Raw genomic sequence first — 23,731 nt, 5'->3', positions numbered from 1 at the left:
AGGTTGCATGAAGTTTTTCCCACATTAAATTTAAAACCATTTTCATTTGCCCACCTCGAGAAACTATTCACTCCAAGTTGGATCTGTGTCTCGCAGATGGACAGATTACATGACTAAAAACATATCTGCATGTCGTCCACGTAAACGGAATAAAAAAGTCAGCTAGGTAAAAGTATTCATTTTGATGATAAAAAGTGAGAAACTCAGAACACCTCCTGAGGCACGTCATTTTCTTGAGTGAACTCTCGTGATAAAACAGCGTCAAGCCGCACTCAAACTGTTTATGTGAGAAAGGTTTCGAACATATTGCCACAAATTCCATATGAGGCAAGGTCAAGTAAAATGCCGTAACGCCATACGGTATTGTAGACATTTTCTAGATCGACGAAAATAGGAACGCAGCGCTGTTTATGTATAATTGCGTCTTTTTCCGACCGGAACCCAGAAACATTTCATTGTGTTCTAGAAAATAAATTAAGTGCCAGTTTATCATCTTTTCTAAAAGCTTACACAAGCAGCTCGTTAATGAAATCGTTCCATATTTGCTTGCTAAAGAGGTCTCCTTTCAGTCTTTCAGGATAGGGACAACAGTGGCCTCTTGTCATGATACAAGACATCTAGCTTGCCACATTTGGTTGAATAAAAACAGAGCTGTTTCTTGTGTGTCTTCATGGACACGCTTCAACATTTCGCATGTAATATTGTCGGCTCCTGGAGCAGTTTTATGACGGGCAGGAAGTCAAAAGCTTGGTCTCGAGAGCGGGCTAGGTCGCCGCAAGAACCCTGATCCCCACATGTTTGTCGCTTGAAGGTGGGACTCGTCTTCAGTTCAATTTGCTTGCTCTGATCAGGTACATGATGCATTCGTACGAGCCGGGCAAACATGGGATTGGGCTGCTGCAGTCGCCTGTCCCAGCTCACAACACACTCGCGGAGAACTGTATGCGGCCTGTTGCTTTTAGATGGCCCGAGCTGCCCCGAGGAGGAATAAATTCTAGAGCAAAAATTTGTTTGCTCCCTGATGTGGTGGAGCCCGTAGTCCAAGTCAAGCCTCCCTCAGCCATTGCACATCTGCGAGTTGGGATTGTCTTGAGAAATTCCAATGGGGTGCGTTCAAGTGCCGCAACTTAATACAGTAAAAGCTCGTTAATTTGAACTGCCGGTCAACTCGAACTCACGCCCTGGTCCCGCCACAGCCCTGTACATATCAATGGGGGAAAGCTCCCGATAATTTGAACCCGTCGGTATCCAGAAATTGCGCCTCGCAGAAGAAGTCAGCCCAGAGTGATTACAATGCGTTGCAGATCCAAACCAAACTAAATTTTCTAAAGGTGCAAAACAATGAAGCAGAAAAACAGCAGCGTGGCGCGTGCACTATGCTCCTGCAACAGCTCATTTCGCTTCTACAGAGGGCGCCGCACCACCGGTGCCGGTGGTCCGGCGCATGCCATTATTAACGAAACATTATGTACGAAACCATCTGCCACAAATGTGTAGTAGCGCCTAATTCGCGATAACGAAGCGAGCTTTTACAGTAATGTTGCCTTACCTCACCTCTTGCTAGAACTTTCCTCCTGATGGCAGCAGGAGCTGGTGGAAGAGCGTGGGCAGATGATGGCAGCGATCTTAATCATAGAGTAAACATAGCTGATTACCTTGCAGAAGGTGTTGCTCGTGGCTACATGGTGCCAAACCCAGGAACAAACCAAACAAGCTTGTACTGAAGAACTTAACGCACCTTGTTTGTTCCAAGGACACAGACCCCCACAGAAGCAAGTAAAAAATCACATGGACTCCAGTCCACCCTGCTCTTCGCGGCAACCAGACGGCACATGTCCTGGCACGAGAACTCGCGCACCGGGCATCGTAAGAAGAGTCAGAGCGGACCTGGCAACCACTTTTCACATACGCCAACATAACTCAACATTGCTGACTAGCGAGACAATTGCATCCACCAGTCACCGATCAGGCCACAAAAGAAAAGGAAGTCGTCCTGAGACAACTACAGACTGATACCTACCCACACCCAACACGACTACACGCCATCCATCCTACTCTTTATGATCCCTTATGTATTCACCGCCAAGCCCCAGGCACACTGTACCATATTGTCTGGGAATGTCAACTAAACCCAGATCTTCCCCAATTCCCAATGCCTCACACGAGCAGTGGGAAAGTACGCTAGCCAGCCCCTGGCCTGAAACGCAGCTTTTGCCTAGTGGAAAGGGCAAAGACAGCTGGCCGTACCAGTGGAGTCTTTGACTAAAGACCCCGACCACAAATATGCCCACTTCAACTCTGATTAAAGTTTCTCTCTCCCTCTCAACAGCAACGCCTTCAGTGAGGTAAGCTACTATATTCACATCAGGCTACAGAAACGCCACAACAATTGCTACTACCGTTCCCCAGCATCCTCTTCCACAATCTCTCTTGTCGTCAGAAAGGCAGTTCCTAGACGTCTGTTGTCTCCTAGTATGGACGGTCGTGACAGCACTACCGTCTTACAGCTAACGCCAATGAGAAGCACTGTGGACAAGCTGGAAATAACGGCTCTTCCAGTTTTGTGAAGGCCTTTCAACATCACACAGGTGTTTGCGACATGTTTTCATATTTATTGGGCTCTTTTCTTAGTCACTACAAAGGGCCACTTTTGTGGAAGTCTTTTTTTTTTTTTTTTCAGCTAATAAATTGCACAACAGTAGCTTTCTGCTTCAGCTAACGTAATCCAGAGCACACTTGTTTCATATAAGGCTTGCACTTGTCGGCCACTGTTTTCCAAAGTTTTGGCCTCCTGCAAAAAAGCCAACCCCAAGAGGCATGCCGTGCGGTGAAGCTTGAAAAGTTATATGTTGCGTGGCAGAGCCAATATGTGTTGCTTTATTATTCATAAATTTTGAATATTTGGAAACTTTGAATACGTACTGTAAACAGTAAACTGTGCCACAAATCAAACTGAGTAGAAAACACCATTTCTGAAGTATATGAAGTATTGAATGTTCGCGTATCTATTTAAAATCAATAATTCAGACCTTAGTTGACCAATCTCAAGCGCATAAATTTACAAGTAGGCATAATAAAAAATTGTTGGGCCACACCATTTATATGGTGGTGAATACCCATCGAGGCCGTTTCGGTTTCACTGGGTTGCACACATTCGCGGCACAAAAGGCGACTGACCACGGCGCAATTCAAAGTAAGGCACAAAGCTGCACAGTCTCGCTGTCCCCGACTGGCAGCGAGAGCGGCTGCGTCGCGTTCGACACCACTCCCTCCTCCCTACCCGCATTTCCGCTCTGGTGTGCCCTCTCCCCCTTTTCGCAGCTCTTACTAAGTGCCAGTAACCGACAATACCCTCTTCCGCACCTCAGCTGCTGTCACGCCACGCCCTCTCCCCCTACCTTGTTTTCTGCATAAGGACACTTCCCAGCTCAGGTGGCCCCCTGGGAACCCATGCAAGAGGACCAGAGGTACAGGGACTAGGGACAGGGACTAGGGACAGGGATCAGAGGACAGGGACTAGAGGTACGCATCTTCACTGTAAAACAATGCAGGAGCTTTGGCAACACAAAAACAGGTGCGTTTGAGATGTTTTTTTTTTTTTTTTTCGAAATGAGCCAGATCTACCTAACGCGAATTTGAGTAGCAAGCGCAACTTAGTAACCGGACTTAAATGCAGCGCCGTCAGAACTATTTTATATTTTACATGTCAGCTAGGGGAAGTTTATGGCCACATGTAATTAAAAATTAAATATTGGGGTGATAAGTTTAGATTTGGCTTATGTTGCATTGAAATACTCAAGTTCATGCTGCGTTCTTATGAAAACTTTATTTAAATTGACTTTCAAGCATTGTGCGATTGAGTTTTGTTGGAAAAGGCGTTAAAAATATGCAACAGGGCGTCAAGAAGAGAGCATGGAGAGCATACATGGAGAGCAGGCAAGTCCTCTTGGAACCATTAGCTGCTCTTTTTGAGCTCTTCCCTAAGATAATTATCTTGGGCACGCCTCAAGGCATTAACGAAGCAAGCAAGCTTTCCATTGCTTTGCCATGAATTTCCAAAAACGCTTCACTAGAACGCTGCTCATATCTTATTCTTCAGCTTAATAAAGTGGTTCAAACTCTCAGAGTGGTGGGGGGCACGCCTTGTAAGCGGCGCTTATTTTCTCAAGTACTGAAATGGTAAATATGGGAGTAAAAAACAAATACATATAACCAGGGTTACTTCGGCAGAACAGGGAGACGAAATGAAATCATTGTTTCACATCTCTGTTTCATTTCGTCCATTTCTTCCGTTCAATTCGTCGTTGACATCTGGGGGCAGATCTTTAGCCGATCTTCTAATTGCCGTCTGAATTCATAATAATCCAACTCCGAAACGCAAAAAAAACTTCCGAAAACTCCCATGAAACAGTCTGAACACTCAAACCAAAAGCACACTCCCATTGGGCAAATGCATTTGGCTGATTTTGATCCATGAAACAGCAGAATCTGGCTCATTTCCGAAACGAACTACAATCTGCATAACACGGTTTGAGGGCGTTATCTCAACTATTTGATAGCCGCCCCTATTTAGGAGAAAGCCACCGAGTGTTTCTTGTCAGTGCAGCTCTATCCGACCCACTTTCGGTTTTTGGATCTGGCTCATTTTAGGGAAAAAAAAAAAAAATGTTTCATTTGGTTTCCCATATGCACAGCATTTGGCATTCCTTTATGCTCGGTGCGGTGGTGGCAGAGACACACTATGTTGGGAAATACCTGCATCTCTTGCTAAACAAACAGCTATGACGTTCCTTTGAAGAGTGGAAGCAAAACCTGGTGCTGAAAAATAATAGTCTAGCACCACTTACCTTGCAGTGGTTCCAGTGGCGGTGCATGGATAGACATAGATGAATCAAAAACAACAAAACAAGAACTTGGGACTGACTGCCTGGAAACGGAATAAACAGAGAACAACAAGAGCTCCTTTGTTCGGTTTTACTGTTTTTTACTTTAGAATGTGAAACTGCAATATTACATCGGAAAAAAAAAGAACAAAACAATACAAGTCGCTGCACGTATTCCTCCATACACACACAATCTAATTTGCACAACTTAAGAAAAAACAGAAATCTAGCACAAGTCACCACAGCAAGCTGGCAGTAGCCTGTGAATTTTCGAATCTGTTCACAAGTACAGACTCTACGACTCGGCAGTTTAGCAAGACTTGGCTGTTGGGTTTGAAACGAAGCACGTTCGATTGAGCACAAACACAAACCTTACACAATCTCAACTGAGGCAGTATGGAAACGCACCACTCACACTCACGCCAGTTCTTTCTACACACCCCCACAGCGCCCATCTGATGCTTCGAGCCATTCAATGGGCACCCGGTCAAAATCTCTCCACATACCCGAGTCGGCACTTGCACACTTGCTTCATCTTGCGTCGTGTAAAATATAGAGATATCCTCGAAGAAAGTAACACTAATGAAAGCCTAAGGGCTTTGCAGAAGCAGCCTTACAGGCAAAGCAGATTTGAACACACGTCTAGACATTTTGAAAACTGCCAGGTATAGGCAAAGACCAATTTCAATGACCAGCATACCCCATTTCCAGTGTGCCCCAGGAAAAAAACAAAACAAAAAGTTTTGCAAACAGTCTGGCAGGCGAAAACGGTTCTGATTGAAGCCAAGATGTGGTCATGAAAAGAGGTCCTGAAACACTGCGCACCAACAATACGGAGCAGACGGGGTCGGCTGAAACACGGCTGGATTAATCTGCTCCTGCAAGAACTTTGTTATGGCAATGAGTATTAAAAAGAGTTACTACCTATATATCGAACAAACCCCTTTTCCTCCCTACCCTCCCGTGTCCTTATTAATCTAGCAAAAGCTGTGGATGCAATACTGCTCCACCGTACAGATTAAAGGCCCAAAAAACACTTGTTCAGACAGACTGGAGCCTCAAAAAAAGTACTCTCACAATATAAACGTCGTACTCCCCTACCTCACCCCACTCCTGCGAAACCCCCTTACTACTACCGAGTCGGCACAATGCAGAGACCAATGGCGGACACCTTCCCTCTCATGACACACAAATACGGTTGTGACATAAACGTGGTACGAAGGGTTGGAAATTAAAATACATAGGAAAACAGCTACCAACCTTGCAGTACAACTGTGGGCTTTCTGATTTTCCTAAGAAGGCAATGCTGGGCTTGGATGTCCTTAAACGTGCAACCCAACAACTGCACAAGCTTACATGCTACACTGAAAAGGTGTTTCAGGACCCCTTTAGGGCTTTTGCCTACTAGACATTTGCAAAATGTCTAGCAGGCAAAAGAAAATGTGAATGAGGAACAGCTCTGACCAAAGGGTTTTTGCGATCTGGAGGGTTAGCAAAAACAAAGGTCAGCGCAGCTGCATGCCACCGTTTGCTCAATACGCCATTTCTCTCGCTCGTCACAAAGGTGAGTAAGATTGTAGGAGAAATAAACAAAGCTGATGTAATTAGAAAAGCCAGCGCCATGTGTATTAGCAGTGCCTCTCACTGACGCAACATTCCCTTCCCCAGTGGGTACAAGCCGGGCACTGTATAACCTAGCACCATCGACTGGTTCACCTTGAACACTGCCGCTACTTTCTGGAGGAACCGCTAAAACAAGCTCGCCGTTCGGACTCGTGCATTCTCATGCCGACAGCCCGTGTCCGAGATCCAGCAGTTCTAACAATTGCTTTGCCTTAATTTTAAAAATACGTTCTTACATCGATTCTACACAGTTTTCGTAAATAAAGGTGCTTTACTATCTTTTACGTCGGTTTAGGGGCGGGGCACAGCCTATAACGCACAACGTTCAACTAACGTTCTTCATCATGCCGGAAGTGCCGGGCTCGTACCTATGTGGGAACAGAATATCACTCCTCCGACATGTTAATCAAGGACACCAATGCTTTTGCAGCAGCAGCAGTGGTGGCAATAAGGACTTGTGTCGGCCACAGCCCCTTTTTTTCCCCCTCCTCTCTCTGTGCTCCAGAAAGGGGCCCCAGCAGAAGGGGTTCCATAAAACCACTGCTAAAGTGAATGTGGGCCTCGATTTCATATAACCATTTTCTGGGAGTCGTTGGGGTCTTTTTTACAGCATGGGGGGGAAGGGGGAAAAAAAAGAAAAAAAAAAAAAAAAGACCGGGCTGGAGACTGACTGAGGATACAGCCTTTTTTAGATATTTCTGCACTTGACAGGGGAAAGTCAGCGCACCGTGCTATCGTCTCTCAACAAATTCTTGTGTACTTGCACTACCATGTTTTCGAGGCCGTATAACTGCCTGATAGGCAAAAATATCTCTGATGAGAAGGTAATGGCTTCATATAAAACCAAAACAAAACAAAACAAAAATTGACTGAAAACCTAGAGCTTTCACGAACTGCCCCTGGCAAACAAAAAGAAGTGACAATTAAGTTCTAAATGTTCTGAAAAACGTGTAATAAAGAAAGAACAGGGGTGGATAAAAAATCTATTAAAGCCAGGGTACCTGCAGGTACTAGGAGTCCGTTTGCAGGGCGGCGCCAAGTACCTTCGTTCCCTCCTGCTGCCATTTTGTTCTTCAGTCCCTTCTGACAAGATGCTGCAACACTAACTTTCGCGCACACACACACACCTGCGACCAGCACTGGGTGTGTGGTGATCTCAGAAAGGACAAGCTTGTGGAGGGAGGGCCCCAATAATCGCAAAATTCCACCCGCAGCATCGCCTGGCTGCATGCTACAACAACGTAGGAGCACCTGCGGTGGCAATTTTGAATGACTGAAAGCAGCAAAGAGTGCCGCTGCGCACTCTAGGCTTGGCATCGAGCACTTTGGTCACATACAGCTGTGACAATTTCCAGCGGAATTTTTACAAACATTACTGATTCCACTCGTGTGCGGCCTCGTGTTCACAAAGTGCCGCACTAGTGAGTGGCACTGGAAAAAGCACTGGAGTTAAAAAAACAAAAAAGAAGAAGCGGGTGAGGGGGTACCATCCAATTATGTTGCATTTATACAGGTAACAAACATACCTGTGATTAGCAAATTGTTTGATCCCACACGTAAAAAGCACATCCGAAAGGAAAAAAAGAAGCACGTAGCCAGAAAACTTCCTGCTGTATGGCAAGGCACACCTGCTCATCTGACTATTTGTAGATAGCTCCTAGGTTGTAAAAGGCAAAGTCAGACATTGGAATGGCAAGTGCAACTCGTGATAAAAATAGAACAACACCAAGTTCAGGACTGAATGGCAAAACTTACTTTTTTCCCATCAGATTAAGAATGCAATGGCAGCTGGTGACGACACATTCACTGCGGTGAAGTTGCACTTTGGGGCGAGAAATTCGGACATAACTTGGCACCAAAAAAAAAACTCTCCACAAGACTTGCCCTTGTCAATTATCGGTGTGGGTTATACGCGTGAAAATAGGGTACGCCTAGTTGCAAACACAGCTTTTCTAACCACAGATTTCACTTTCATTGTGTTACAACATGAACATTAATTTCAATTTCACCGTGTTACAAAATGAACATTGTAGCAGGGGGGTTGCTGTGGTAACAGAGCTGATGATAACATTGGTTTCTTGCCAACAGCTATGACAAACAGTATCACCACTCTTAAAGTGGAAGGGCAGAATGTGTTGGCACCCTAATTAAGCAAAAATGAATTTGAGTGAATAACACATTTGAATAACCTAAAGGCTTAGCAATTTGGCTGGAAGACAAAAAAACAAATGTCAATGAAAACCATAAGGTTTTTAAAGTACCCCGTAGGTCAGATTTGAATGGGGAGATTAAGGTTTTGTAAAGTGCATGTCAGACAACAGATATGCATAGCATTTGCAAAACTGCCTGGTAAACAAAACGTTGATTGGAGATCTCAACATTTCGCAAAATGCCTAGTAGAAAAAACAGCTGTTGATGCAAAACAGATTTGAATCATAAGCTAAAGGTCATGCAGACTGCCTTGTAAGCTAAGACAGATTTGTATAAAACCGAAGTTCTGAATGATGGCCTGCAGGTTCCTCAACCTCCGTTGCCTGGCAGAATTGCATAACAATTAAAAAGTACAGCAAACTGCTCGGTAGTCTAAATAAAAATTTTTAATGAGAAACAGACTTGAATGCAGGCGTAAAGGCTTTGCAAACTGCCCAATAAGCGGATAGCAATGAAGGGCAATGTAAAGGTTTAAGAAACCGACTTGAGTGAGGCTTCAGGGTTCTGAGGCTGCCTGGCTCGCATGCCAGGCTATTGTCGCTTGCTCTCCGAGAAAACACAACCGATTGGAGACCCACTGGTGGTGAGATGTTTGAGAAGCACTTCCTGGCTCGTGACGTCAGCTTGGGGACTTGCCCCACTGCCTCCTGCTACACTCCCCTTTGAACTTGCCCATTTGATGCTTGGATGCATCTAAAAACACAGAAGTGCTGCCGTGTCATAGTTCAGAAAGATGTGAACAAACCTCAAGCTGTGTCCTGCAAAAAGATAGTTTTCAACGCGTCCAGGTAACATCATCTTGATTCTCCTATGTGTGAAGCACAATGCCCAGTGCTGCATAATAAGCATTTATACTCCGTTGTTTCTGTTTGTTTTTGCATAGCTTTTTAGAAAGCTTAACATTAAATGCCTGCGCTCCAAGCAATAAGCACTAACAATCGCACCGCAGTGCCAAACATAAAATGGCTTTTTTTCTTTTTGTTCTGAAATATTTGTTCCAACGTAAACTTCCTTTTTCCGAGTGCCCCACTTTTTTAGTAATTGCACGACACTGTCAAAGACTCAGGTGGAGGCCATGGGATGTCCTTATCACCTATGCGTCGGGTGTCAGAGCAACCACTTGGACACGAGCAAACCGCATCATGGCCGATGCACAGAAGCTGTTATAGTACGTTCAAAAGGTGCATTGTCGATGCATATGCAGGTACACGGAGCAGATCTGCACGAGGTCAGCACGAAACACGCCTGAAGCACTCGATGGCAGATTTTGAGCATTGATTCTCTACCATGGCCATCATTACTTACATGATCAGCCTTTTAACCCTCGCATGGCAATGTCACGATTCATGTAGATTCCATTGATTAAAAAATCAAACCATCGAGGCTTGAAACTTGTGTGCATTAAGTATGCCTGCCAGTTACAAGAACATCAACTAAATATAAAAAAATATACACAAGCAATCTCTTCAGCTGTATAGAAAGAATAATTGGTGAGTTCGACAAGAGATAATCGGTGAGGGTGTGCAAATACAGTGAACTCCTGTTAAGACGAACTTGGTTAAGACGACTTCTCGCTTATGCGAATGGGAACGTTTGTTTGGTTTTCCATCGTCCCAATGCAAAAGAAATCCGCTTAAAGATGAACAGTCTTGCCGTACTCTTCGGTTAAAAGAAGAACATTCGGGGTGACCACTACTGCTGGCGATTCTAGGCAGCAAACATGGCAGTCTTGCCGGGGTGCGGCGGGGCATTCTAGGCAGCAAACATGGCAGTCTTGCCGGGGTGCGGCGGGGCACTCACGCGACCAGAGGAAAAGAAAAGTAAAGTAAAACCACAGCGCGAAGCTGAATTCGCACCCCGGAGGAAGAGAGGGAGCAAGAAAAAAAGACATGCGGATAAAACTACCACTTCTCCCAACCTTCAATTTACGGAGCCAGCGGTAAAGCAAAGCAAAAAAAAAAAAAAAAAAAGGGAGCAAGGGCAAGTTTTGTAGCCACTCTTCTCTGAAGGAGAGAGGCCCAAAACTAGGAGGATAAAAAAAGTTAAAAAAGACTTCTTGTTTGTGAACGTAGCAACCCTCCTGACCAATGCTGTCTTTCAGCGGGAGCATATGAGTTCGCGTCGGTTTGTGTCGAGAGTTTCCAATGGAGGCGAAAAGCAAAAATACCCGTGTGTACGAGATTTCAGCGCACGTTAAAGATCCCCAGGTGGTAAAAATTAATCCGGAGCCCTCCACTACGGTGCGACTCATCGCCTGCATTGCGTCGGCGCGTTAATCCCTACAATCAACCAATGCGTCGAGAGTCCCACCGCATCACCGCTGAGACAGCGAGGAGTTCCCTCCCTGTCTCTGCTGCGTTGTCGCTTGAGGTAGCGGGTGTACGTTCTCCGTCGCTGCTTGGACTGGATAAAACCAGACAAGAGCACTTGGAGACGGTCTTCTTTCAAGTTGCGCACTCAAATAAATGATTTTTTGTCTTTCTCAAACTCCACTGTAAGTCTGCCTCATTCACCTCCTTGAAGCAAGACATACACCTGAGCGTGCGCCAATTCTTCTGATCAGCCGAACAAATTACCATGGTTGCTTCAAGTTCGTCTCAATGCGAGTTCACTGTATTTGAAACTTTTTAATATAAAAATAACACCATCTTTGATTCGCCTTTAAATCAAGTAGCACTATTCAAATATTTCCAAATACATTTTCCAAGTATTTACAAGTCCGAAAATGCAAAGGAACAGTTGTTTCATTTAACTGGGACACATAAAATTATGCCTAGCTGAAAAGGAGAATTCCCCGCTAAAAACACACGAGAAATATACTTTTTACAACAACTAGCTTAAACTAGTAGGACACTGAATGCATTTCCCGTTTGTCTAGCTTCTCTAAGATCGCTGAATGTTTGACACCATGAAAAGCTTTAGTGAGGCTGATACTGAGAATAACACTAGCATCTAGCGATGAGCATTGTGCCCCATTGATTACCTTGTGCTTTCTGTGCACAGGGGCCGAAATGGTGCCACCCACCTCGCTCGAAGTAATGAGGCTGTCGAGGAAGGCGTTATCCCTGCCCGAGTAGGGGGGCAGTACTTCAGCAGCAGAGCTCGCAATGTAGAGATGGAGAATGACACTGAGGTTGTGTCATTGCGCGTCTTTGCTCTTGTTGGGATCGATTAGGCAACATATGATGTTCTGTGTCTTGGCTAGACCTGTTTGTTGCTCCAAGCAGTCGCGAGCTGCCTGCCAATTTTGGTTGCAATAACTGTTTTGTGAGTTCTTCAATGTCTCGGTCGAGCCAAGCCAGGCAACGATGCAAGTTGCAATTGAGTTTGTGCTTGCGGAGTCCCTGTTGCAAGCCAATCTTGGCTCCCACATGTGGATAAGCCGCGTGTCAGCCTGACAATAGCTCTGCTTCTTCGGGTATGTCCTTGGTTGCTCGCTTAATATCTCAGAGGAGATGGTCCACCCATCGCTCAATGTCAATTATTTCTGAGATGTGCGGATCAATCTCCGTGTCTGAGGAAACCCGCTGAGAAAATCGAAGCTCACAAAATGCGTCCCAGTCAGTAAGTGAAAGCAGCATACCTTTACACACACCTAATAATTGGACTTTAACTTGTTCCTTACGGTGCCATAGGCCATCGGACACAGAGTTCCGATGATTTCAAACGTCCTACAAACGCTAAAAACAGGATCTTGCGAACAACTAACGAAATCTGGCGTATTTACCGACAGCTTCTTTTTCGATTTTAGTATGTTTTGTTGACATTTCGTGTGCGGAGATAGCGCCTAGAGTTAAATTTGAACCCGCGATAGCAGCGAGTTATGTGAAAATGCCGTCCGCTTCACGGCGCGCTCCGCAAAAGCGGACAGCTGTGGCAGGGACTTTGGTAGCAGCTGCTGCTCATTTTTGTTACCCCAGCAGCAGTGACGACTCCACCAACGATGTGGATTCGTTAGATTTTAGTCCCGATGAAGACGGTCCCATTCAAATGCCTCAGGCTTCAACAGGTGCGACCAGGTAGATTCGTTTTTGACTTCGCGTTGTATTTATAAACAAAACGTGCTTCCTATCTGACGACTGCGGTTTTACTTTGATGTGCCGTCGTCCAGGTGGTTGTAAAAAATTTAACACAAAAGCTCCACCTATATTTGTACAAACAGTTGTTTGACAGTCGTTTCAAATTTGCTCTACACATTTCCTTGATATTTGTCAAACAAGACTGCCCCCTTATGGCCGATTGTGGCCAATTGTGAACCCAGAGAATGGTTACAAGACCATGGCACGCTGCCATACCAGCCTGCTGGCAAGCGTGCCATTTACTAGCTGCACTCTTACGCGGGCATGGATACGCATGTGGAAATAATAACCCTCCCGTATTTACGGCTGCCACCCTAACAGAAAAAAATTGTAACGCCTCTTGCCAAAGCCTACCAACCCTGCATGGAAAAGTCTGTCTTGCTTCAAAGACACCCGCAAGTGAATTTGTTGGAGTCTAATTTCTGGCTCCATTGTGTAGTTAATCCCCGCAATTCACTAGCTGACTACGGAGCTACAGGTGGCAGAGAAACCACACCATGAGCCAGTCATGGCTTCTGTGCCATCTACCGTAATGATGTTTCCCTGGCTTGCAACGTGTTTTTGTGACATTCCCTAACACGTTTATTCATGCCCAAATTAAACAGAGCAACCTTGCCAGCAATCTGCTAAATAAAGCCCAGAGGACCTGCCAGTGTGCCATCGTAACCGACGTCGGCAAACAAACAGGTGGTAGGAAACACTTTTTTTGTAAGAAACGTAAGAAACGTACTTTTCTCAGTAGGATGTGTGTAAATCAACCAAAAGAACTTCAAAGATTGTTTCTTTAAACCTTAACACGGTAAGGCAACTGAACAATGCCTGTGACTCATTTTGGCATTTTTTTAACACCTGGAACTGGACGTTCTTAAGTAAACAAGCAAGTAACAGCAGTTGGCTTGTTCCCTTTTCTGGGAACCTTGCGAAATAAAGAAGCTAGTGCAACACAGAGATATAACACTGTGCAGTGCTGGCTTCTCGCACTGCACAAAAGAGAGCGAAATGGGCAATTCTACCACGGAGTGGTGACTAGGGCATTTATGTTGTAAGGCATGCTTAGATGTTCACACAATTTTGAAGCCTTACAACAGGATAAAAATAGGATAGCAGCTAAAATTCCGCATGAACAGCAGACGACAGATGCAGGGGGAGTCCCTTAGCCTACGTCACGCAAGTGCTCTTTGCAGCAACGCCAGTGGTCGTACCCACCAACAACGATAAGCAAGCTCAACAGCAAGCCTAGAAGTCTCACTCATGGCCAGGAGGGCGGAAGAAAGAAAGAGAAGGAGAAAAGGCAAATGTGCACACGATTCTCTTTGGGAAGCCATGCGAGCAAAGAACGCGAGTGGCATGATTCTGTCGGCAGCAATGTCCACAATTCGAATCTCCCTGTGAATGTGTTGGCAAGAATCTGTCTTACAGTTCTCCAACTCCGCTCAATCGATCCTCAATAAGCGCTAAGAATCAGCCTTTGTTCAGCTTCCATCAGACCACGAGCACAGGACTCAGTTGGCCCCGGTGAGAGCAATGCCCCCTGTCATTACTTTCCCCGGGCTCCTGCCGGTTTCAGAGTACTCACAAACCTTGAACAACCCCGTGACGAGGCTCATGACTTGCCTCCTGAGAGAAAGTGTTCAAGCGCTAGCACTGGCAGTGCCCAACGGGGCGGGGCTGTCCGTGTGGGAGGGGGAGAGAAAAAGGGGACAACCTCTGCTTCGCGTCGCAAAATAAACCCTGGACAGCTGTTAGCAACCAGGGGGGTAAAGAAGAGGTGCCATGCACTGCACTCGGGGGATGGCAGAATGGACAGGCTAGCAGCTAGGCAGCCAGTCTCAACGAAAGTAACAACAGCAGAAGGAAAGGGGACCACACGGTGGCCCCCCCCCCACGGTCCACGGGAGGGGCCAGCTCACAGGGTGGCCACCTCGCCCAAGGAGGCCTTGATGATCTCGCCGAAGGTGCTGTCAGTGGTGGCCGTGGACGAGGAGCCGTCCTCGGTGGTGGCGACGGGGGAGGTGCGCCCCCCGGGTGAGGCCGGCAGCAGTCCGTCGGTGGCGCAGTCCCCGCAGCCCACAAACACGGGGTCCACTGGCACGAGGCCCCGCGAGGCTAGCGCGGCACTGCTCCGCCCACCCCTGGCCACCGCACAGCTCAGGTCGGTGTAGTCCCGCCGGGGCGGGCTCAGGTCGGCCGCCGCCGCCTCGGTGGGCCGCCCCCCGTCCTCTTCCTCCTCCTCGGTGGAGTAGTCAGAGTTCTCCGAGTACGAGGTGCCCTCCTCATCCTCCTCCGAGCTGTAGCGGGTGGCCACAGCGGTGGGCGGTGGCTGGGCGCCGGGCGCCACCCCGTTGGCAGCACCGTAGTAGAGCAGGCGGCGGGGGTCGACGTGCCGGTAGGCAGCCAGGCTGCCCGCCGCCTGCTGCTGCTCCAGCTCCAGCCGCATCAGCGTGTGCAGGAAGTGGGCACGCACCCGCACGGGATTGAACTCGGTGCGGCCCGACGTGTTGCCGCACCCCTCCTGGGTGCAGCCACACGGGAAGGACAGCCGGTCCACCTGCCGGAAAGGGGTACGGGCATTTGCACGCACCCAACCGGCCATACCCCTCACCACCCAGGGCTCGGCACTCGAAACCGGCCCAGCTTCTGAGCCCACATCATCAGCAGTGGGTTCACCTCTGACACTCTGCCGTTTACTGCCCACTTGAGACACAGTGCAATGAATGCCCATGGCGACATTTTTCGTCAGCGTTTACATCCCCCCTTGGTAAGGAGCCCGGTTGATGAGAGTCAAAGAAGACTGAATATGAAAGTATCCACACGAGCAGAAAAAACCACAGCCCTCTATTACATCCCACAGAAACCAAGCAGCTGCCATCGTTTAACTGCTAAGGGCCGTCAAACGCAATTTTAAGTCCAAGCTCAGAAAACTGAGGAGTTGCTATTGAGTGCTGCACAACGTTCACCAAGGACATGTAACACTTCATTTTTGCTCAGCATCGGTAGAACACCTGTTTTGCGAGAAGAACTCCCTCTCTTTTTGTGTCCACCTTACTGCAGTGCATCAAGGGCCAAGGCGAAAATTTGGTTTTCCTCGCACATTCGTGGTCCAGGCTTCACGCCCAGCCAAACCCGGCCAATGGAGGAAGCATCGCTACGGCACGTGTCGATGCAAGAGTGTGCATCATGCCTTAGATGAGTAATCTGATGGTGATCCCCTCTGCACCTGGCTCTCCCCGACAGCGGGGAGTGCGATGACGCCTACACGGAGAGGCGCCGTCCCTTCTGGAACCCTGTGGAACACTTCCAGCATTGCATGGCCACATTGCTCAAAGGGATACGAAGCCCTGCCGAATTTTCCCCTCAACCTTTCAGAGGGGAAGCACGCACAACTGGGGGAGAAAGCTTTGCAACTGGGTGCTTGGAAACAGGGTGCTGCAGCATAAGCCGAGCCACCTTTTTTTTTTGACACCCAAACCTACGGAACTCGCTCTGTAATCTCGCTCTTCTGTGTCTTGGACAAGCAGATGGCGGGCCCCAACAAGAACCACCAGGGGCCAGCATCATCATCATCAGCCTGTCTATGCCCACTGCAGGGCAAAGGCTTCTCCCATAGACCTCCATCTATCCCGGTCCCGTGCTAACTGCGACCAATTTAGGAATTTGCCAGAAATGAAATTTCAGGTCAGTTGGCCTTTAATGTGCACCAAAATGTTGCACACGCAGGCGTTTTTGTTCACTGCTTCCACCAGAAAAACAACCGCTGCATCTAGGAATCAAAGCAGTGATTCTGTGCCCAGCAGCACAAGTCAGCCACAGAGCCACCACAGTGCGGCAGAAGCACAGCAGGAAGTACAGGAGCAGCCTGCAATTGCAGCCATGCACGCGCACACTGACACTGGTGGTGGCTAATTCATATTCACCGTTCATTACAATGCAAAACAAAGGTGACACGGTTCATACCACTGAGAATGATTATTAACTACTTCGCACATTCGCAAGTCAACCTCTGCCATTTAAACTGTTAGTAAAACTTACCGTATTTACCCAATTCTAACGCGCCCCCGATTCTAACGCGCACCCGATTTTCCTGGCAAAAAAACCGAAAACCTTGCACCTCCGATTGTAACGCGCAGGGGACTTTGTGACCCAGACAAAAGAATGCGAGAGAAATGGGCGATTTATTTCCCGAAGTAATCTCACTCATCTCACTCCTCGTCGCTCTTCGCTGTTGATTTAAATAAACGTTTATTCTCTCTCTCTGACCACAACATCTCGTCCTCGGTGCCTTCAAGCGCGTTCGCGATGCCACACTTCTGAATGAACATTCAACCATGGTCGATGGGATCGTGGCCCACGCCTCGCACGCCCGTCCCGAGAGCTTCTCCAGAGGTGCACGCTTCAGCCGACCGCTCGTTTTGAACACGTGGGAGCCGCTGCTGCCATTGCTGTCATCAAGCGCGCAAGTGAAACGATTTGATGATTTGTGTGAACGCCGATAGAAAAGCCTAGACGCCTAGGCTTGCTGCGTCCGGAAAATCGTTGCTAAAAGCTTTGGCGCCATCTTGAGATGGCGATGACGATGGGTGGGACGAAATTTCCGCTGTATTGGCAATTTCGGTTTTGTATCCGATTCTAACGTGCATGTGATTTTTCGGCCTATTTTTTTGGAAAAAAACGTGCGCGTTAGAATCGGGTAAATACGGTACATGAGGCCCCTGTTATAACACGGGCAGATTCCCTTTGGAGGGGAGGGGGGGGGGGGGGGGGGGGGGACGTTAAGGAATGGCCCCTGAGAAGTGCCGCAGCGTTAGCTGTGCTAGTTCACGAGGCATTTTAGAGAAGCAGCAGTTGACGGGGAACCACTGCTGCTGGGTGTGCACGAAAAATTCCTCCAGGAACTCCTCACAGACGGCTTTTCCAACTGGCGCTAAGGGGCACCCCTCGCCATTTGTGCACCTTACTCCCCACCACAGAAGATGCAAGAGAATCAACTCGTAAGCAAACAAAGCAAGTTTTCCTGAGAAAAAAGAAAAAAAAAAGAAAAAAAGGACTGCAAAGGCTATACAAGGGCCAGAGTTTGCGTCAAAACAAGAACGAAAGTTTTGTTCTGAACAGTTAGAACTATCAATGTGAAAACTGCACATTGTTGGGGCTAGCTTGGTGCTGCGTTTCAAAAAGAAAGAAATCCACGTAAAAAAAACTGGACAGCGAACAAGACAGGGCTGTGCCCATAGTGCCCTGTTCACTGTCCCATCTTACGCACAGTTTTTCCTGTGCGTAAGATGGGACCCTGGTGGGCACATAAACGATTCTATTCACTCATGATTACCACTCCACGTTAGGGATTACCTTTAAATTGGTTCATCTTAAACAGGCCCTAAAGAGGCACACATTAGTTTTTGTATTTCTTCAGAAAAACCCACGTCACGATTACAGTGTGAAATAGCAGAGCACTTGTTCCGGTGTTTTATCACAAGCGCACGAAAAATTCGAAACTTTTATAGCTGAGCCAGGCGGCAGGGTCATTATGTGAGATTCCGTTCCTTTGTGGGTAACAAGTCTAGCACTAATTTCCTGTGTGCACCCAGCGCCATCTACTGCTTCGTTTAAAACACTCCTCCTATTCTTTTACGCAACCACTAAAAAAAAAACTGCCATTCTGCCTCACTAGCCTAAGGGGCAGAATTGTAAAATTTGGAACAAACACCCTGGGTTTGAGCCCCAATTTTACAATGGCATATGATGGCCAGGCGCACAGGACATCTACCCTGACTTTTCTGGAAAGCTGTGGTCGGAGGGTAAAGGAAGGCCTCGATATTACACACAGTAACAAATTAGCGGCCATACATAAATAAAAAGAAACGAAACTGAAAAAAAAAAAAAAAAAAAAAAAGGTAAAGGAAGAAAGAAAGAGAACGGAGTTTTGAAGTACAGGCCTTTGATGGTAACTGAGAAGAACTTCTTGCTGGGCTAGTTGGTGAATAGTTGCCATGATTTGAAGCGCAACAAAAAAACATGGACAAAGAATACAGAGTAGACAAGATGGCGTCTGTCTAATCTTTCTTTTTCATCGTCCATGTTTTTTTTTTTTGTTGCGCTTCAAATCATGGCAGCCTTTGATGGTAGCTGCCCGTTTAATGGCGCAAGGCCGCCACAGGGCAAAGAGCAAGTTTAATGAAAGTATAGCTAAAACAGAGTAAGCGTGAAATGACATAAATGAGAAAGATGGCTGGTGTATAAGGCCAGGCTGTACGTATGTGCAGTAAGAAATGAGCTGCAAGAATTCGACCTTTGATACGCACCTAAAGACATAAGAAAATCATAGCATCGTCAGACAAAAAGAATAATGGATGTATTGGAATACTGTGCCTGTACAACTTTGGAAAGTGTTTGTGTCACGTTGTGTGGAGAGCCTTGCAGCTAATTAGTGCGTGAATAACTGGGTGGCCCTCTCCACCTGCTATACAGGGGTCAAAGGTCCCGTGGGAGTGTGTGCATCAGTGTGGGCTACGCTTAACCTGGCTACGACGACTTCCATGTATCTGTTCTGGGTGTCAGTTGCACATTGTCGCAAGTGTAGTTTTATTATGTGCAGTTTCTTGTCTGTCTGTTCACTCCAGTCTGCTTGCCATGTTTTACGAAGTTGCTGCCCAATGTGCGGCCCGAGGTTGGTGTACGGCAGTGTTATGTCGACTGCGCTGCTAAGTGCCAAAGCAACAGCCCTTTCATCAGCCACCTTGTTTCCGGCAACCTGCGTGTGGCCAGAAAACCAGCACACTGCTAATTCAAGTTTTCGAGTGTATGCGGCCATAATCACGTTAAAAACAAGATTTATGATGTGGATTTTACTAGGCTTTTTTGATGATAATGCCTGAAGAACACACAGGCCTCTGCCAAGAAAATACCAGTATGCACATTCATAGTTCTGCAGGCATGAAGGTTCAGCCCATAAGAAGCAGAAAATTCTGAACACCTGTATTTACCAACAAAGACAAAAAAAGAAAAAAAAGCAGTCAAATTGGAGTCCTCGGCACTGTTTTTCTCGAATTGGGTAAAACATAAGTCACACGATACAGGGCAAAGATGCCAAGGTGAGAAAAAAATTGATGATGGATGTTTCGAAGGCATCTATAGGAGACAGCAAGTTCGGAAGTTTAAAAGTAAATAACAAGTCGTATTTTCGCTGGTACCCTAAGCACCATGTGTCACACTCGACATACAGGCTACCGGGCTAGCGTGGAAAGCGCCAGATGAAAGCTGCAGCCCCACGTGCAGCACTAGGTCATGCATTTTTAGAGTTGTTTCCTTTGCTGATCCACACACGACACTTATGTAGTCCAACCGTGGGCCTGCCAAGCTGGCAAAAACACGCACAAGTTTGTCCGCACAATAGGAGTGACATCCATTGCACCTTGGTAAGTTGCTTTATGTGTGGGATGAATGCCAGTTTTTCATCAAGAACTAGGCCCAAAAACTTGTGTTCCTTTTTGACCAGATGAGACACTGCTTAGTTTGATGTCTGGATCTGGCCAGATTCCACGCCTACATTTTTTCTGGATTTGACGTTCACAAATGGACCGATTACACGATTTGAAAAATATTTGCACATTGTTTCCATACACAGAAGAAAAGATTGTTGGCAACAGTGCTTGCTCATGCAAGTTCATTTTTACAATAAACTATGTACAGCTCAGAACTCCTCCATAAGGCACACCATCTTCTTGCACATGAACCTTACAGAGTGCGGAACATATTCTCACCCAAAATGCTCTTTTAGATTAAAGCTTCCAAGCGTGTCAGCACGTTGCTCGATAAATTGAATAACCTCAGGTCGCCGAGGATGCCGTAGCATCAAGTGGTGTCATAAGCCTTTTTGAGGTCAAAGAATACTATATCTTTTACATACGATTCTCAGGAAACAGGTTGATAGTTTGTGAGTAACCCTGCTTGAAATCCTGCCTGGCTGCTCTCGAGAAAACCATTGTATCTTATTTATCATCTTCTTGAAAAGCTTGCACAGGCAGCTCGTAACAGTGATGGGACGATAACTTGTGGGGGAAGATGTGTACTTAGCATACTTGAGAACATCAACTACAATGGCCTCCCTCAGAGAATTGGGAAGGCACCCTGACTATTTTACTGTTTAAAGGAGCCATAGAGATGGAATACATTTGTTTTATTAGAAGATTTGGTGTTTTATAGTGCCCCCAGCACTTGCCCAGCAGCAAACGATGCTTTGTTCTCTAAGAAAGGTATCCATTTGAAGCTAAAATTTTGATTCTCCCACCCAATCGCGTTTCGTGACATCTGCGATGATGTAACCAGGACAGGTCTTCAAGCAAACATTAGTACGCTGTTTAGTCTGCAATGAATTGGGGAACACCTTGTTTACTGTTAGTCATCCTAGATGGCACCACCATACTGCGCAAGACCGCTGTCTGCCCTCGCTTTGTTTCTGACTGTGTCTGTACCTGGCTTGTTTTTGTTACGGTCGAAAGTAATCGTTTCGTGAAACATTGGGTATGCTCGACAAACAGGGTCACCTAAGACAATGTCGCTTACGCCAATTGGCCAGTGTCGTGTCAGACAACCCCAAAATGCCGGACTGTTCTGCAGCTATAACAGGCATAGTGCGCGCAGTACTAACAGCAGTACGCACTGGTGCTTCTATGTTTACGGGTGTGTTTGTAACTTCCATTGCTTACTCCACCATTGTATTCCTATAAAAAGAATATGCATTAAATTTAGGCGCAAATAGCTCGTTCTGCAGCTTGTAAGCCCTGCCTAACTTGCATTTGCTTTTGCCAGCCTCAGCATATCGCACAGCTGCCCATAATACGTCATAGGTTCCAGTGCGGGAAATGAGCTAGTGGGTCGCGTGGCCATTCTCCTTTTTTTCCTAATTACATAGTTTATTTTAGTGAAGTTTGCGCTAAAAGTGGCATCCGTGTTATTCTAACGACGCAATCTTTCAAATCAACCAAACTCGCATTTTGCCTGCATGGCCCCTTTAAGTGTAGGAGTGTTTCAAGAGTGTCTGCGTTAAGTGTTGTACCATATACTGTATGTAATGTTTGTGCTTAGAGCAACCCTCAGCTCTTGAAGCAAAAACTGAGAGTCAGAAGAAATGCTTGACTTGTCATGTACAGACTTCTTTTCACAGCATATTCTTTGTTGGATGAATGTGTTCATGTAATGTGAAGAGCTGGAACACGTCCAAAGTGCTGTGCAAGTTCGTTAGCCTGATCTTCGAGTGTGTCCCCTGTTGTTGATTGATTGATTGTAGGGCTTAACGCGTCGACGCAACACAGGCGATGAGGCACGCCGTAGTGGAGGGCTCCGGATTAATTTTGACCCTGTTGTGCTAACCCCTATTGTGCCAACCAGGGGAAGGCTGTGTGTCTAGTGTCCTTTGAAAAAAGCAACAACATTACCTGACGTGGGGTATCGGCGAAGGAGAGATACCCCAAGCCTTGTTTTGGGCTTCTCACACCCACCTACAGTCCTCATTTCACCAGGGCCTTGGGTGGCGTCCTGATCGACGAATACGTGCCCTCTGGCAGTGATGACGAACGCCTTCAGAGCGTACAGAAGTGATGAGCTAGAGATGTAAGATGAGCAAATGCAAGCGCAATACTGAATACCTGTGTGGAAAGTGCAAGGTGCACTTGTGCGTGGACGACAATCGTGATTGTTTGTTCCTTTTCCATAATTGCTGCGTAGCATGCGTCGCTTTCAAATTTTTGTGTTTAAGCGTACAAGTGCGCGGGAAAAAGCTTAGCCGCTGAAAAAAATTATCGAGTTTTTTTCCACCGAAGCTAGTGTTCATCTTGTCCACTGTAGCAAACATTCTGCATTTTACTTTTTCCTTTGCCTTTTCTAGATGCACAATAATAGAAAACCAAAAGTAACCACAGTTTGCATGCATAGTTTCTTTTAATGCAACAAAGGCTTAACCTTCTTAAGTCTCAGCCAGTCAAGAGGACTGAGACCTAGAGGGTGTCGCAAAAGGTGATCAGGACGGTAAGTGTAGCTGTATCTGTTTTGTGCTATGTCAGCACTGCTGGTTATGGCAGTAAGTGACACCTCTATTCCGAATGGGTTGCTCCTGTACCCTAAGACCCAAACAACAACAACAACAACAACAAAAAACACTTTGATGCGGTAGGCTAACACAACAGTGCTCAGCTGCGAGTTCACCATTTTGTCCTGATGGACAGTGAGGGAGACCATGGAGTTGTGCTCAAGTTGGGTCTTGTGAGGTGTTGCTGGCAGAGCACATTTTATGATTGTGTTACGATCTCCCCATTTGATCGCACATTAAATGCAGTCAGAGAGGCGTTTATTTACAACCGCGATCCCCCGCTGAGAGGCAAGGGCGGGCATACCTGGCAGGCGATGCCTGCTAGGGAGCAGGAGCAGTTGTCGGGCAGGCAGCGGCCCCGGCAGGCACAGCCGCAGAACTCGCGTGAGGCCCGGATGTCGCGGCACTCCTCCTTCTCGAGCGCGTCAATCTTGCGCACGCCGCTTGCGCGCAGCATCGCCCGTCGCTGCCGCGTTGGCACAGGCTGCAGGTAGCTCAGCGGGTCAGCCTCCTCTGCATCATCCTCGTCCTCGTCCGTGCTGTCCGCCATCATCTCGCCCGGAGGGCTGTCGGCGCTGCTCAGGCCCTGCCAAGCACACCGAGAAGCGCCCCCGCCAATTCTCAGACACGCAGGCTGTTCTGTCTCGCCAACGGAGGTTGTGAACATCAAGCTCTAACATAGACCGAGCAGAAATCATCACCATCATCAGCCTGGTTGTGCCCGCTGCAGGACGAAGGCCTCTCTCAAAGATCTCCTTCAGCGTCTATCGAGTGCTGGCTGAGTCCAGCCTTTGCCCCCGAATGTCTGTCGAGTCTGACCGACCCCAAATCGCGTTTACGGTCTATTGGCAGCCACT

General features: G+C 47.0%; 1 protein-coding gene across 3 annotated transcripts in view; it reads right to left on the bottom strand.

The window, feature by feature from the left end:
- Nucleotides 1-4,933: 4,933 nt before the first annotated feature.
- LOC144137605 (cysteine/serine-rich nuclear protein 2-like) overlaps nucleotides 4,934-23,731 on the bottom strand; it is a 39,160-nt gene continuing 20,362 nt past the window's right edge. For all 3 annotated transcript variants that reach the window (XM_077669549.1, XM_077669542.1, XM_077669558.1), the window contains 2 exons: nucleotides 23,179-23,460; nucleotides 4,934-15,344 (listed from right to left, as the gene is read on the bottom strand). In XM_077669549.1, coding sequence (XP_077525675.1) covers nucleotides 14,703-15,344; nucleotides 23,179-23,460 — 924 coding nt within the window. In that variant the 3' untranslated portion in view covers nucleotides 4,934-14,702. The remainder of the gene's footprint in view (nucleotides 15,345-23,178; nucleotides 23,461-23,731) is intronic.

This window comes from Haemaphysalis longicornis, unplaced genomic scaffold (assembly GCF_048455015.1).
Source record: "Haemaphysalis longicornis isolate Haplotype H1 unplaced genomic scaffold, Haemaphysalis longicornis Haplotype H1 scaffold_1, whole genome shotgun sequence".
Taxonomy (NCBI): domain Eukaryota; kingdom Metazoa; phylum Arthropoda; class Arachnida; order Ixodida; family Ixodidae; genus Haemaphysalis; species Haemaphysalis longicornis.
The sequence above is the reverse complement of the archived record's forward strand: the minus strand, read 5'-3'. Positions and strand labels throughout refer to the sequence as shown.